Raw genomic sequence first — 16,118 nt, 5'->3', positions numbered from 1 at the left:
AAAGGAGGCGGAGCCAGCGACCGGTCCGGCTAGCGAACACCTCCGCTGGCGAGGAAGGCCCAGAAGCCTTAGCCTCTCCCGCCCCCACCTCATCCTCTCCTCGGACCGAAAGGTCGCCATTGTCAGTCGCTTGAAATAAAACACGTGGACTCCGTCCCCGGCCTGCCGAGCTACACTCTGCACCAAAAGGCGCAGGGAGGGCGCCCCTCGAAGTGGCCCGGGGTTCTCATTGGACGCCAGCAGGACCCACACTGTCACAAGGGACCGCAAAGTCGGGCAGTCTGGCCTCAGCCCTCTCCTGGGTTCACCAGCAGTCGCCGGGTTGGAACTGCTCGACCCTCCTGATATTTCAGAAGTGGCTGCTAAAGCAGGAGATGTGTGTGTCCAAACGTCCTTCCGTTAGATTCCCTGCCACTGACCTTCGCAAGTTCCTTTTAGGGGAGACTCTGCCCTTTTGGGGCGGGCCTCTTCCCCTTGCTCCTTGTGCGCTGCCCTTAAAATAATGGGTCTTCGACGGAATTCTGCCCTCAGCCCTCCTCCGTTTCTTTCTCTCTGCACTCTTTCTCAGTAACTTTATCCACGCTCACCTTAAAGTGGTGTAGCGCCCTAAAGACATCTCCAGACTACACCATCTATAAGGGGTCCCCACTCAGCATTTTCAGCGGCGTAGTGGGGCATTTTCACCTCTGAACCCCGCACATACTCCAAATTTAACGTGCTCGGCGCTGACCCTGCTCCTGCTATGGCCTCTATATTTTACCCATCACTTTTCAGAATCTTTTAAGAATTTTTGGTCCCATTCACAAACTGAGTTCATTCAACACCTTCAAACATTTAAAATCATGTCAACAAATTTAGTGGATTTTTAAAATTTCTTCAATTGTCTGACCTAGAAACTTTTCAATGCTTAGTAACCCTTATAAATCAGATAAACTTACAAATATAATGAATCTAAGTTCACAGTTGGCCCAGTTCCACGTGTAAGCTTAGTAAGATTCCAACTTGAAATCTTAAGCCTAAAACTAACTCAAATATACATTTAAAATAAGAGTTTTAAGGTTGCCGCTCTTAATAAGCCATTTTTTAATCACTGCAAGTGCATAAAATGTAAAATATGAACATATTTCTTCTTAACTTCAATATATTAATCCCATCGTTTTTACCCCATTTTCCCTTCCTGTACTTAATCTTAAAGAGTCTCTAAGTTGAAAGACACAAATCTGCTAAGAAAGCTTCCAACCAAATTAGCTAAGGTTATTTTTTTGTCAGAGGTTTCCACAGTTCAGCAGCGGGGTTCCAGAGCCGTCCTTCTCACTGTGCCAAGTGTCGCTGTGAGCCCCTTTTTACACTATGCCAGCTACTTCAAAACTCTCCCATCTTCTGACTACTCTTACAAATCTGTGAGTCCTACCTACCCAGTTTATCTTTGGTTTTGTTTTATATTTCTTGGCTATTAAGATACATACATACGTTTTCATTTTAATTCTAAAGACCTGTGTAATAATACATGCTATCCAAATAAGTAAATGTATTGTCTCTCAGATGGTAAAGGTTATGAACCTAATGGGCTCTTGCATTCTTTCTTATTCCTAGGCATATACAATTCTAACTGGTATTTGAATCAACATCCCATTGAGTTTCAGATATCTCCCATAGCTTTATCTGGTGGCCACAGATTAAACCATTCTTCATAACTATAATAAGTGAATGTACAGAGTTTTCACTAGACTAATACTTTTGTAGACTAATAGTTTAGTTTTTACTAGACGAATTGTTTTGTATCTATTTTCTTATCTAAGCCTCATAATAAACCTACAAAGCTAGAAGCATTATTATCTCCAATTTGAGACAGATGAGACCATGGAAAACTAAGTAATTTGACTGAAGCCACACAGTGAAAGGTGGAGCCCGAACTCAAACCCAGGTGTGTCTGACAGCAAAGCCCACCCACCCATCTGGTCAATAACCACATTCAGGGAAATGCACACAAAGACTGTAACTGACCACTTACCACTTCTTGCCCATGGGAGTTGCAACATTTTGTTTCATTTTTTTTTAATTAATACCATTGGCAAAGGGATGAAAACTCAACCACGGTCACGGCCTGCTGCCTGGACTGTAAACTGACGCGGTCTGTCTGAAGTCCCCCTTGGCATTATGCAGTTCTCCCTCAAACAAGGAATTCCGCCTGTTGGCACAGAGCATAACAAAATTATTCTTCGTGGTGAAAAAAATGAGTGATGAAGATACTCATTGGAAAGGTCGCTGGGTTTTTAAGTCAGCGACGGCGCCTCCACACAACGCCATGCTGTGCCGCCATCCCGGGGACGAGGTGAGGTGCTGGTCAGGCATGCTGGCTGCAAGGACCAGGGACCCACTTGCCTCAGCTCTGAAGGGAAAAGGGCCAGAAGGGAGGCATTTAGGATGAATACACACAAGGGCCCAGAGCCAGAGAAAGCAGGACTCATGGAAGACTGAAGGCATGGGATTGGCTCGTCCTGCTGGGTATCTCTGCTTCTCCTTGGGTCTGCTCTACCCTCCTCTCTTCGGCGCCAGCTTCCTCCATTCTAGTTTCTCCCATTCCCTCACGACTCCAGCTCCTCGTTGACCTGCTGTGGCCTTACTTCAAGGCCGTGGCACCCTGACACCATCAGCTCCGTTGTGGATGATCCCAGTTGCCCAATTCCGTAACACGGTGTCAGATGATTGACACAGCTCATCTTTGCGCCCCGTGGGTATGTCTGTGACTCAGACACCGACCTTGGATCGGATACCAGCCCTTTAGCCCAGTCAGGAGATGCAGCTGGTGAAGGGCAACACACTTGAGATGGGCGTTAAATCCCTCAGTGGGAGGCTGGGTAGGCGAACAATGACCAGCATTTGTACTGTACTGGCCAAGTGAAAATAATAAACTATGAACTAATAAACATGTTGTGATACCATTGGGTGCTCTAAAAGTGTATGGATACAGATGTGCATAAGAAAAAACCTTGAAGTATATACACCAATACATTCACAGTGGTTTCCCAAGGCGGTGGACTTAGAGTGGATTTCTGTGGGGTTTGTTTGTTTATTTGCTCCTCTGTATTTACCAAGTTTTCTACCAGGAGCTACTTGAGATACTATTTGTCAGCAAGTATAAAGTTAGCAAATATTAGCAAATATAAGATGAATAAGTAAAATTAAATGGCAATACTGAGCTAACTGGCCATTTAGGGAGCTAGAATTGATCCGAGACCTCGAGAATGTGGAAGACTCTCGGGAGTGGAGCGATGTGAACAGGGCGGCTTCAGGGAAGCTCTGCAGCACAGGTTATTCCGGGCCTGGGGTGCCTTTTAACCCCTTAACTTCCTGGGAAACTCCTGCTCGACCTGCCAGACCCGACTCCAATGCCACCTTCTTCCCCAGGCAGAATGAATCACTGCCTCATTTGTTTCCCAGGAGCACTTTAAAAACCCTAATGCCTTCAAAAATAAGTCCCAAGTTTTTTCACATGGTAATACTTCTGAAATCGGGATAGGTCTTACAATCAGCATGAGAGGAAACTCACCAGATACCAGGGAGACAGAACAGCTGGTGGAAAAATAACACAGCTGTCATTGCTTGCAGATGGGTGACCTGAACTAAATTCTCAGTCATGGTCAAAACACCTCCCGAGATAGAATTGATCAGATTCACATTTTACGAATGGCTGCGTGGGTCCAGAGTTAGACGCTTCACAAAAACCTTGTCTCCAACACCGATTTAGAGAACAGACTAGTAATTCCAGCGATAAGTGTCTGCCACTGTCTATCAAGTTTTAAAAAACGTATGCACTTGATAAGGTATTCTCAATGTCCCAAAAGGCTGTTGGAATTTGAGGGTGCACCCCACAATCGAAGGTGTCTTTGATTAGAAAAAGCGTGTGACCTTGTACGACCCTATCAGAGCATTCATCTCAGTGAATCACAATCACTTCTTTGCCTGTCCATCCTCCCGGACAGATCGTTAATGCCCCAAAGACAGAAAAGTGGATAAATAAACCCAGCGTGAAACGTTAACAAATGTAACGTCCTTCCTGTTGCATGTTTAAGATTTGCTTTTTATATATTTTACATAGAAATTTTCCAGAAGGAAGGATTCCCCGGGACAAACACTAGCACTTTTGGCTGACTTGGTCTCTTGTCTTGAATGAGAAAAAAACAGATACCAGCATCTTGAGAACGAAGCTGGGAAATCTGAGGCTTCTGCTCAGTACTGAAAGAAGGGAGCCGCATACCAGGTAGCTTCTCAACATTCAAGAACAAGTGTCAAGGACACTGAGGGATAACTTGTCAGGGGATTGTAGCTTTGCTGTGGTAGGCATAACACTAGGATGGCTACCCAAGATTCCCAATCCTTGGTTACTCGATCAAACACTAATTCTAGGTACTGTTTTGAAGGGTTCTTGACAATGTAATTAAGGTTACTAATCAGTTGACCTTAAGATAGAGAGATTATCTGGTTAGTCACATAAGCCCTTTAAGAGCAGAGAGGTTTTGCCCTGGCTGGTGTGGCTCAGCGGGTTGGGCATTGTCCCACAAACCGAAAGGTCCATAGTTCAATTCCCAGCCAGGGCACATGCCTGGGTTGTTGGTCAGGTCGGGGCACATGCCTGGGTTGTTGGCCAGGTCCCTGGCTGAGGGTGTGCGAGAGGCATCTGATTAATGTTTCTCTCCCTCCTTCTCTCCCTTCCTTACTCTTATCTCTAAAAATAAGTAAAATCTTTCAAAGCAGAGAGTTTTCTTCAGCTGGTATCAGAGGTATAAAAGAGACCCCAAAACACTAGAAAGATTCGATGGGCCAATGCCCATTTTGAAGATGGAGGGGGCCACATGGCAAGGACTTTGAGGAGCCGAGAGTGACCCCTGGACTACAGCCAGCAAAGAAACAGGGACCTCAATCTATAACAGCAAGGAACTTGATCCTGTCAATGACCTAAAGGAGCCCAGAAGCAGCGTCTTCCCCAGACCCTCAGGATAAGAGCCCAGCCCAGTAGCCACGTGGAGCTTCCCCTCGTAAGACTAGAGCAAAGAGTGAAGTTAAGCTCACCCCGTCTGCAGTAGAAAACTAATACATGTGTCCAAGGACATTCGGGTATATGGCGGGGCGGGGTGAGAGGGTTCACAGGTTAACTGTTGTCAAATGCACTGATGATAACATGTTTGCATAAAAAGAACCGTGACTAGCTGGGCGCCCTGCTCCTCTCAGATAGGACCGACTCCACACATCCAGTGAGTCCTCCGGGCAGATGTAGCCAATAACAACATGAGTCCTCCGTTTGCTCTGTGAAGTCGCTAATCTCATCTCTGTCTGTTCCTTGGGTAAACTCAGGCTAGACACAGGACAAAGGGGACGACATGGAGCACATGACTAAATGCATCCAGTGGGTCTCTGTTAAGACCGGGTTTTCAACTTTAATGAACTTTAAGTGTTACCTACCACTGTGTAACTCTCCTTTATTTCTTCAGGTGAAGAAAACCAACTGTGTCTCGTACTTCAAGCATTCGGTTATGCTGGATCTTCTGCACGGGCACAGTTCCTGCCAGGGGGTTTGACTTTAGACACCTCTTCAACCTCATCATTTTTCCAAAAGGAGCAAAAGTTTTTAACTACCTGTTTATGATTGCAGCCATGGGCCCACCGCTTCCCACGTCCCAGAATGTGCTAAATGCTCTCTATTGTCTCATTTCATCCTCACAGGAACCGTACGAGGAAGATAGAATTATCCTCATTTTGTAAATGGGGAGACAGGCGCAGAGAGGTTTGGTGTTTTGCTCAAGTCCTAAGATGCGGAGTTAGGAATCAGGCCTAGGTTTTTCTGATTCCGAAACCCCTGGCATCTCACTGTGCGACACCGCGTCCCAGTTTCTAGTTAGCCTGTCACCAAGAAGGTGTGCACTCCCTTCCTCCGTGGGCCGCAGTGCCTCTGAAAACCCTTCAACAAGCCCTGGCTGGCGTAGCTCAGTGGATTGAGCGCGGGCTGCGAACCAAAGTGTCACAGGTTCGATTCCCAGTCAGGGCACATGCCTGGGTTGCAGGCCACAGCCCCCAGCAACCGCACATTGATGTTTCTCTGTCTCTCTCTCTCTCTTTCTTCCTCCATTCCCTCTCTAAAAAATAAATAAAATCTTTTAAAAAAATTTACAATTCATAAAAAAAAAAACCTTCAACAAACGTGTGTGAGCACCCGAGTCTTGGTGTAAAGACCACTGACAACAGAGACCTGAGCGCTGTGGGAGGAAGACAGGAAGTCAGCCCAGAACGGGATGGGGAATTGGTTTCGGGTCAGGGGTTAGAGCAGGCCACAAGACGCTAATGCGGACTCCAGGCTAACGACAAAGGACAAATGCAGGGACCCATCCAGAGACACAGTTAGGAACCGTGAGCCAGATCAAAGTAGACAGACAAGAGAGGCAGGGGGGCCAGAGAAGAGCAGGCGCCTTCACAAGCCTGGGTCCTGGGCCAAGCCTGCCCGGGCAGGGCTCCCTCACGGCACGTGTTTACACATCTGCAGAGCGACAGCGGGCTCCTAGCAACAGCGGCTAACCTGTGCTTAGTCCACAAATGACAGATTCAGAGCAGAAGCCACGCTTAGTAATAAAAACAAGCCTTTGGCTTCAGGATTCCTCGAATGTCTCTCAAAGAATCTGATGGGCAGCTACCACAGGCGGGATCAACCTGCCATCCCGGCTGCGGGGAGGAAAGCCAGACGCTCGCAGACTGGGCCCTCATTGTGGACCGAGAGTCTGGTATCTGGGGCAGAAGGCAGGGTCAGGCTGGGAGAAGCAGCAGGAAAGGCAAGTTGATGCCCACGTGAGGGTCTTAAATTCGACACTAGAGAGGTTCCGTTCTCTTCTGTAGACGAGAGAAAACTATTTCAGTCTTTAAAAGCAGGGGAGAGTTATAATTTGACTCAACAAAGATTTATGAAATGTTTGTTTTGCACGGGGTACTAACAAGGTCATAAAGTTGAATTAAATATAGTCCCTGCCCTCTAGCAGAGTGCACAAGGGACTTTACAAGATGAAATAAAAAGTGTAATCCAGGATGCACTGTGCAAAAGGTTACAGGGATCCACAGGAGATCCCCTCTGCCGGACGGCGGAGACCTGGACACGCTCCGTGGACAGGGAGGGTTTCCAAGGGCCTTAGGGAATGAGGGCTTTATGAGCACGGCATTCCCTGAAGAGGTCAAAGGAACAACCAACAAACTTGTAAAAAGCTGTTCAACTTCCCTGGCAATCAGAGAGATGCATATTAAAAATGCAACATCATTCCATACCCCTCAGATTGGAAAAATGTTGAAGTCTGACAGTACAAAAAAAGTTGACAAGGAAGAATAATTAACAGAATACCTACTGTGAGAATGGAAATCAGTCCAACTACTCGGGAGAACAATTTGGCACTAGGTAGTTAAAGATGCACTTGCCCTGGCTGGTGTGGCTCAGTGGACTCAGCACTGGCCTGTGAACCAAAGGGTCACTGGTTCAATTCCCAGTCAGGGCACATGCCTGGGTTGCAGGCCAGGCCCCCAGTTGGGGGTGTGTGAGAGGCAACCACATATTGATATTTCTCTCCCTCTCTTTCATTCTTCTTTTTCCTCTCTCTAAAAAATAAATATATATTTTTAAAAAGATGTACTTAACCTGTGACCTCAGGTGCACATACCCAGAGAAACTCCTACACATGTATGCAAACACACACATCAAAATGTTCCTTGCAGAAATGCCTGTGGCAGCAAAATCCACAAATGGTCTAAATGGCCATCATCAGGAAAACAGATAGATTTCACTGTGATCATATGGAGAATATTAAAACAAAGAAATGAATGAAGTACATCTGCCAACGCGGGCAACTCTCACGAACGTAATATTGAAGCGGGGGGGAATGTACAATACTTACCTTGATACTCACTCACAGACGGTTTAAACAGCTTTTTGCAAACCAATATTATACATTGCTTAGGGATCTGTGTGACTATCTCTTGATAAATACATAGCGAGATAAAGCATAGATAAGTGGGAAGGCCTGTGGGTGAAAACCACCAGATTCGGGAGGGTGGAATAAGGGCTGGGAAGGGGCTGCAATTCAGGAAGAATTCACAGGGACCTCTAAGTGCACTGGTAAAATTTACTTTTTTTTTTTTTAATTAAAATGGAGTTGACAAAATTTTATTTCTTAAGCTGAGAGGTCGATACATGGCTGTTCTTTGCACCCCCGTTTATACCTTCTGTACATCCTACATATGGAACTTCTTAAAAGTAGAGTGGGTACCGGTTCGGTGGGAAAAACTGAGGCCGGAAGTCATTTGGGAGAGAAGAGACTGTCCTGCAGAGGGCGGGCTGTGTCGGGGGAAATGCTGTCATCATTGTGCGGGGCGCAGCAAAGGTCATTTCAGGGCATAAGAGCAGCGACTTGCCTCCGTATAACATCCTGCACTCCATAAGTCACCTTCACGTACACTGGCTCTTTTAATTATCAACTTGGGAGACGCGTATTCTTGTTTTTATTTTTCTTTAATATTTTTATTTATTTTTAGAGAGAGGGGAAGGGAAGCAGAAAGAGAGGGAGAGGAACATCAATGGGTGGTTACTTCTCGAGCGCCCCCTACTGGGGACCTGGCCTGCAACACAGGCATGTGCCCTGACTGGGAATCAAACCAGCGACCCTTCGGTTCTCACGCTGGCACTCAATCCACTGAGCCACACCAGCCAGGGCATATTTGTTTTGTTTTTAGTAGATAAGAAAACAGGTTCAGAAAAGTTAGGTGACATATTTATATTTTTGTTAAAAAATGTGTCAAAAGACAGACAATAGACGGTAGCATTTAACTCTGCAAGGTGGGATAATAGGTGATTTTTTGTTGTTGCTGCACTTTCTGATATCTCCAAAATGAACATGTATCACTTACGAACGCAAAAAGTAACAAAGCATTGAGGGAAAGGGAAGGGAGCGGGAGGAAATAAAGTGAGCAACTTCTCGAAGCCTATCAACAGAGCGTCTCGATTCTGATTCTACACTCTAAATGCACAAATGACAAACAGTAGAAAGTCAAGAAAGAAGCTGGGAACATACAAAAAAAATGTTCAACTTGGCAAATCACAGAAACGCAACGAAAACAAGATGTACCAACCCTGGCTCTTGCCCTGGCTGGTGTGGCTTGGTTGGTGGGAGCGCCGTCCTGCACTCTGAAAGGCCAGGGGTTTGATACCCAGTCAGGGCTTCGAGGGTAGAAAAGTACTATCGTGCGTGCTTCTCCATCCAGTGGGTATAAGCTGGAAAATCAGTAAGTATAACATAAAGCCCTTCTAAAAATCCCGCCTCTTAAATTAGCGAAACTTGGTCTTGAGACTGAGGGTGCGGTAGAACCTGTGGTCCTTTGCTGCTGGCAGCATTGTAAATTAGTACGATTGGCTCAGAAAATGATTTAGCAGCAAGTAACAGGAGCTATAAAAATGTTCACACCCTGTAGAAATAATCAAAATTGTGGGAACATATGTTTTCTGGGAGGAGAAGAAAAGGTGTTCATGAGAGCCTTATTTCTTTTGTTCTCTGCAAAGCCATTTGTTTTTTATTTGTAATAACACAAGAGCATTATTAATACAGCATGGCATCCTGCATTCAGACAGGTGGTCCAAGGTTGGCAGATCACAGAAGCCTGGGGCTGTAATTTTCTGGACATTTATTGGTACTTATATAAGGGGAGGGTCTGTTTCTTAGCACTCACATTTTGAGAACCCCTGCCCTGGATTAACCAAATTTCTTTTTTCTTGGTCAACTATCTAATTTTCCTGTCAAAGAGCGAGGTCAGGCTATCAGCGAATTCTGTGCCCTGTGAGTTACAGCCCTCAGGTGGCCTTCCACATGGAAGAGAACAAACCAGATTCCAAGGCTGATGTAATCCTTTAGTCGGTGTTAAAGGCTTCAGGCATCCACTTTTCTCTCCAGAGCGTTCAACGCCCAGAGCCCATCCCCTGCATCTGCCCTTACCTGTCGGCTCTTACTGCTGGAGGATCAGGGACCCCAGCCCGGGATCCTGGAAAGCTGCTGGGAGCACAGGCTGCCTACCTGGGTCTTTTGCGAACTCACAGTGGTCTGAAGGCTGGACGATGGGCCCTGCGGTCTTGCAGTGTTCCAGAGACCGCGACAGATTCCAGCGCGGGTCTGTGCCAGGTTGACGAGTGGACCGGCGGCCAAAATCTGGCTCTGTGGTGAAACACGTGACCTGCAATGGGTCGTGGGGCCTTTTCAGGCCTTAGGTTTCCAACGGGTGAAAAAAACAAGTCCCTCATCATGAGAGACAACAAGACATCTGGAGAAATATTATCCAGAGTTCCTCGGGAAAAAACAAAGACTTCAGCGACAATACTGCAATATCAAAGTCCACAGTTTAACAAGAAAGTGCCCGTGGGCCTGCATTGCAGGCTTGTGCCCACGTGGGTATTAGACCACGAGAGGAGGCAGAGGTCTGGCCGAGTTAAGTGTTGGGGCCAGGGCTCGAGTGACTCATCTCCTCAGTGATGTTCATGTTCTTTTCAGCACGCTGACCTCCCTCAACGCATTTCAGTTAAATACAGGAATGTACCAGTGGTCAAATGAATGACCCTCAAAGGATCAGAGAGTCGCACTAACTTAAAACAAAAAGGCAGCCCTGGCTGCTGTAGCTCAGTGGATTGAGCACAGGCCTGCAAACCAAAAGGTCACTGGTTCGATTCCTAGTTGGGGCACATGCCTGGGTTGCAGGCCAGGTCCCCAGTATGGAGTGTGCGAGAAGCAACCACACATTGACATTTCAAAGAAAAAAAACACACAAAAAAACGAAAAGGCAATGACCCAGCAAACTGGAAAACAGGAGTCCTTCCCTACAGCTGAACAAACGCCAGGAAACACCCCTGCGATAGTATTTAACAGTCTCGGGAATGTTGCTTCCGCAGCCTCACTGCAGTCCTCTCCCAGGTCCCTCTTGCTGGCTGGTCACCGGATAGTTCCTGTGCCTCCCGAGGCAGCAAACCCCAGGGGCAGCGCCTCAGACAGCGAAGCGCAAAAGCTTCTGAAATTGTCTCAGCGTCTTAGTCACAAGCCTGCAGATGTCCTCTGCGGGAACCCTGCCCCGTCAGGGCGATGAGACAGCTGGTGAGTAATGCCTGCAGAGCACTGGGTCGGGAGAGTACGCTCTGTTTTATGAAATCCGTGGGCTCACACCCCAAATCTTCTAACGCCAACCTAATTCGTTGCAAGTCCCGGGCTGCACTAATTAGTGCAGGACTGCGCTAATAAATTCCTTCGTGAGTAATAACTCTGATATAAGCCACCGACTTTGTATGGAGTATCTTTTAAGGAATAGACGCTGTATTGCGGGTTTTCTATAAGATCTCAGGTGTTGATCATCATAGTGATAATGTGACCGGTCGGTTACTGAGCACCTACTATGTGCCAGGCACCATGGGAGGTGGCTTCCACGAGATCTCTAGGTCACATTTATCTTGCTTCTCTTTCAGTAACCAGGCATCAATCATTAAACTCCCATTTCCCTGTCTAAGAGTCCATCAGAAACACGGAAGAGTTGCCTTTTGTGTTCAAAACATTCTTCGGACCCTAAAGCTTTCTCCTCACCATAAAACGTGGGGAAAAACAGAGACTGAACAGGTCAGGGCCCTCCGGGAGCCGCCGAGGCCCGGGTTCGGGTTTCCTCTCCGTGGGGGGCTTGAAGCCCGCAGCAACGGAAACGTGGAAGGGAGCGGGAGAGCCACTGGAGACCATTTCCTAAGTCAGATGAGTGTTTTGATGGCATAAAAGGTGCTTTCTGGCGGAAGCGCTTGTCGCATCTGCCGCAGCGAAAAGGCCTTTGTCCCGTGTGCGTCCTGTGGTGCGTCAGGACGTGCGAATGCTGCCCGAAGGTTTTGCCGCACTCAGGGCACCGATAGGGCCTGCCCCCCACGTGGGCGCGCTGGTGGGTCGCGAAGTGGGAGCTCTGGCTGAAGCTCCTCCCACACTCGCCGCACGGGTGGGGTCTCTCCCCCGTGTGGGTCCCCTGGTGCTTAAGGAGGGCAGCGCCGTCAGCGAAGCCTTTCCCACAGTCACCTGTGTGCGTCCTCGCGTGCGCGACCAGGTGTGAGCTCTGGCTGAAACCGCTGTGGCAGGAGGGACAACGGAAAGGCCTTTGTCCGGCGTGAGTGCTCCTGTGAGCCAGCCGCGAAGTGAGAGCCGTCTCTGAAGGCCTTCGCGCACCGCGGGCATCGGAAGGGCCGCTCCCCCGAGTGCGTCCGCCGGTGCTTCGCCACATCCGAGCTCTGGCTCCCCGCAGGTATCGCACCCGTAAGGCTTCCCTCCCGTGTGCGTCCTCGGGTGGGTGATGAGATTTGAGCTTCGAATGAAGCTTTTATGGCACTTGAGGCACGTGTAGGGCTTCTCTCCGGTGTCGGTTCTTTGGTGCATGACCAGGTGCGGCTTCGGCCCGAAAGTCTTCCCACACTCCGGGCACGCGTAGGGTCTCTCCCCGCTGTGGGTTCTCTGGTGTTTGCTGCTGAGCGTGGAGCTGTCACTGAACTTCCTCTCGCAGCCACCGCACGGGTAGGGCCTCTCTCCTGTGTGGGTTCTACGGTGGGTGGCGAGGTCTGAGCTCTGTTTGAAGCCTTTCCCACACTCGGCGCACTCATAAGGCCTCTCCCCGCTATGGGTTCTTAGGTGCCTTACAAGATAGGAACTCTGGTTAAAGCTTTCCCCACACTCTGCACACACGGGCTTCCTCCCTACATGTCCACCCAGGAGCTGGGTTAGGTCCCCGTCCTGTGAGGAGGGCTCCCCGCGGCCCTGTCCTGGATGGAGGTCAGGCTGTCCTGATTCAAGTCCCCTCTCCCAGGTTCCTCCCGGGCCGGGAGTACAAGTGACATTTTTATTGGCCCTTTCTGAGGATGCTCCACATTGTCCTGCTGTTTCGGAAATGTCCTGATGGAGTTTTTCTACCTGATTCTCAAAGTCTGAAAAATGAACAGAAGTTGACAGAGAATAACGTTATTAGGGACAAACATCAGAAAATAGCAAGAAAGATTAAAACTAGTGTTTTTGCAACAGGCTATACTTAATTTGACTACTTTGGTTTTTGCTTTGAGAATAGTTTATTGACGTTGCCCCGGCTAGTGTAGCTCAGAGGGTTGAGTGCCGCCCTGCAAACTAAAAGGATCGCTGGTTCGATTCCCATTCAGGGCACATGCCTGGGTTGCATGAGAGGTCCCCAGTAGGGGGCGCATGAGAGGCAACCACACATTAATGTTTCTCTCTCTTTCTTTCTCCCTCCCTTCCTCTTTCTCTAAAAATAAACAAATAACATTTTTTTTTAAATCACAACATTTTTAAAGATTTTAATTATTTATTTTTAGAGAGGGAAGGGAGGGAGAAACAGAGAGAGAGAGAGAGAAACATCAATGTGGGGTTGCTGGGAGTCATGGCCTGCAATCCAGGCATGTACCCTGACTGGGAATCGAACCTGCAACACTTTGGTTCGCAGCCTGTGCTCAATCCACTGAGCTATGCCAGCCAGAACAAATAAAATCTTTTTTTAAAACGTTTGTTGAAGTTCATTAAGCTTACAGAAACCACGACGTGAACTTCACATCCCTCAAGAGTAGACCACATATTGTCAAAACTGGGCAACTCCTTTCAGAGATGTTATCATCAAAACAGAAGTCAAATGCTTACTTAAAAAGAGACTTCAGTCGGCCAGTGACTGACTGCCCAAGAACCCAAATGTGAACTTCCGACAGGAAGAGCGAAAGTGCAGAGCAGTATCCCCGATCCTTCTCCCGCTGGGCGACACTCACGGCTCACCTGGGTGGCTTTCCCTCAGGATCGTCTTTGTCTCAAAAGTTTGCACCCAGGGCTCTTCTCTCTGGTCCAGCTGGGAAATGACACTGGGTCTAGAAACCCTACGGAGGAAGATGAACACGGGATGTGAGTCTGAGCCACTCACACAAGGTCCGGCCAAAATGTAAGCCCCCGTCCTTCCCTGGACAGAAGAGAACACCCAGAGAAACTCTTACGTGCGTTTGGTCTCATTAAAAGGGCAGCCATGATGAAGCGATAAAACAGGGGGATCTCCCCAAGAGGCTGAGAAAAAGCCTTTCCCCTCTTATTTAAAAAAAAGAACAAAACACCTGAGTTGTCATGAAAACTCTAGAGTAAGTGCAATAACTCATCTCTGGAGGCACAAGGCTAAACCCACGGGGAGAGAGAACTTTATCAGAAACAAAGTCTTCATGACCCTAAGGAAGTTAATTATAACATTGGACTTTAAACTTTTCCCAGAAGGGAAGCAACAGAGGCAGCTATGACAGTGACTTTCAGCCAGTGCGCCGCAAGAATTTTTATAACACGCAATGCCTGACTATTTCGTCAGGGGCCCTGACCTACTGACCTCTTTTCCCTTAGAGTGTCAAGTGAAAAAATGACAACGGCCAACACAACAATAGCTGTTTGCTGTGAATGAATTAAAATTATACCTATATTTTGTCAGATCATCAAAAAATATACTTTGTGGTGGGCTGCAGAATTCTAGTAGTTAGTGTATGTGTGCTTTGAGATGGAAAAGGTTGAAAATCGCTGAGCTATGAGAAAAAAGACTAGTGTCGGGGGGAAAATGGGCATAGGGCATGAATAGGCAATTCACACACACACAACAGTAGCCTATAAATATATGGAAAACCTTCAATCTTACTATTAACCAAAAAAATTAAAATTTGAACAATGACACATGTAGGCAATAGAGCATAGAGATGAGTACAAACTCAAGACTCACACTGCCTGCGTTGGAATCCTAACCCTGCCTCTCACGAGCTGTGTGACCTCAGGAAGTTTACTTAAACTCTCTGTGTCTGTGTCTTTATCTATAAAATGGGGATAATGATAAGACCTATCTCACACAGTTATGAGAATTAAGTGGTAAGTTAGCTGTCATTATTAGTAAATAATGTTAGCTATCATTATTAATTAACCCAGACTTATAGTATCCACCATGCTGGTATAAATGGACACTTTCATATAATGCTTGTGGGAATAAATAAATGGATTTAATCTTTTTACAAGGCATTTGGCAAAAATATCAAATACCCTAGAAATGTACCTATTTTTTGACCTAGCATTTCTAATTCTGGGAATTCTAAGAAAGTGAAAAAAAAAAGTTGTGTAACAGATAATACATACATCAAAGGGTAGGGTGAGCTATTAACAAGACAATAAAGACCAAAGACATCTGCAAACCATAAAGTGCCATAAAAAAGAAAGTCCTCCTTTCCCTGCCAGGGCGGTAACGGTTATTCACTCTCACAGGGATCCAGAGCTCTGAGGCACCAGCATCCCCAGAGACCGCTGGGACCTGGGCCTTCTTAGAACACATGTTTTAAGTCTAAAGGAGCGCGGCATCCTTACCCTTCTGGAGCCCCTTCTTCCAACTGCACCAGGCAGTCCCCCTGAAGAGGGTTCTCTAAGCACCGCCCACTCTTCCCGAGGTCGCCAGCCCCATCGCTAGGGGTCATCAGGTGCTGAAACTGGCGACCTCAGGATGTATCAGTAGCTCTCTGGATGCCCGTCCCACAGTCTACAAACCAGAAGACACCCGCCCAGGATAGAGGATACCCGTGGGCTCAGACAAAGCCCCCCCCCCCCGCCCCCAACTCCAGTAGCTCTCAGGGAAACTCTGTCTACCACAGAAGGTTTGCTTTTCTTTATTCGCTTTTTACAGAACCTTTCCCTCGGGCAACTTTCCTGTTACTAGAGAGGCTCACGCCTCTCAAACGCACGAACGGGACCCTGTCTTTGGACACGCGGACTTTCTGAGGGACAAATTGCCCGTGGGAAACAAAGCAGAGGGTGTCCAGGTATAACGTGATTTCTGGAAGGCTTTAGATTCTTTCCAACCACATTTTTTCCTCAGCAACGAGCAAGTGCGGACCTAATCATACTCATATCAGTTATGAGAAGAGTTGGCTTTTCCAGGCTTGGAGATACGGTGTCAAACTCAAGGGACAGATCAAGCAAAACCCCAAAGACAAATGCCCTGGGTATCATTCTATTTCGAGGTGTTTTTTAAATTATTATTTTTAAATT

General features: G+C 47.3%; 1 protein-coding gene across 1 annotated transcript; it reads right to left on the bottom strand.

Moving 5' to 3' along the window:
- Positions 1–10,840: 10,840 nt before the first annotated feature.
- On the bottom strand, positions 10,841–15,606 carry ZNF774 (zinc finger protein 774). The gene is given in 6 exon segments (XM_028502442.2): positions 10,841–11,820; positions 11,822–12,213; positions 12,215–12,314; positions 12,316–12,997; positions 13,845–13,942; positions 15,441–15,606. Coding segments are annotated over 6 exon segments (1,416 nt in total). The 5' UTR covers positions 15,548–15,606; the 3' UTR covers positions 10,841–11,783.
- Positions 15,607–16,118: the final 512 nt, after the last annotated feature.

Source organism: Phyllostomus discolor, chromosome 12, assembly GCF_004126475.2.
Source record: "Phyllostomus discolor isolate MPI-MPIP mPhyDis1 chromosome 12, mPhyDis1.pri.v3, whole genome shotgun sequence".
Classification (NCBI taxonomy): Eukaryota; Metazoa; Chordata; class Mammalia; order Chiroptera; family Phyllostomidae; genus Phyllostomus; species Phyllostomus discolor.
The sequence above is the reverse complement of the archived record's forward strand: the minus strand, read 5'-3'. Positions and strand labels throughout refer to the sequence as shown.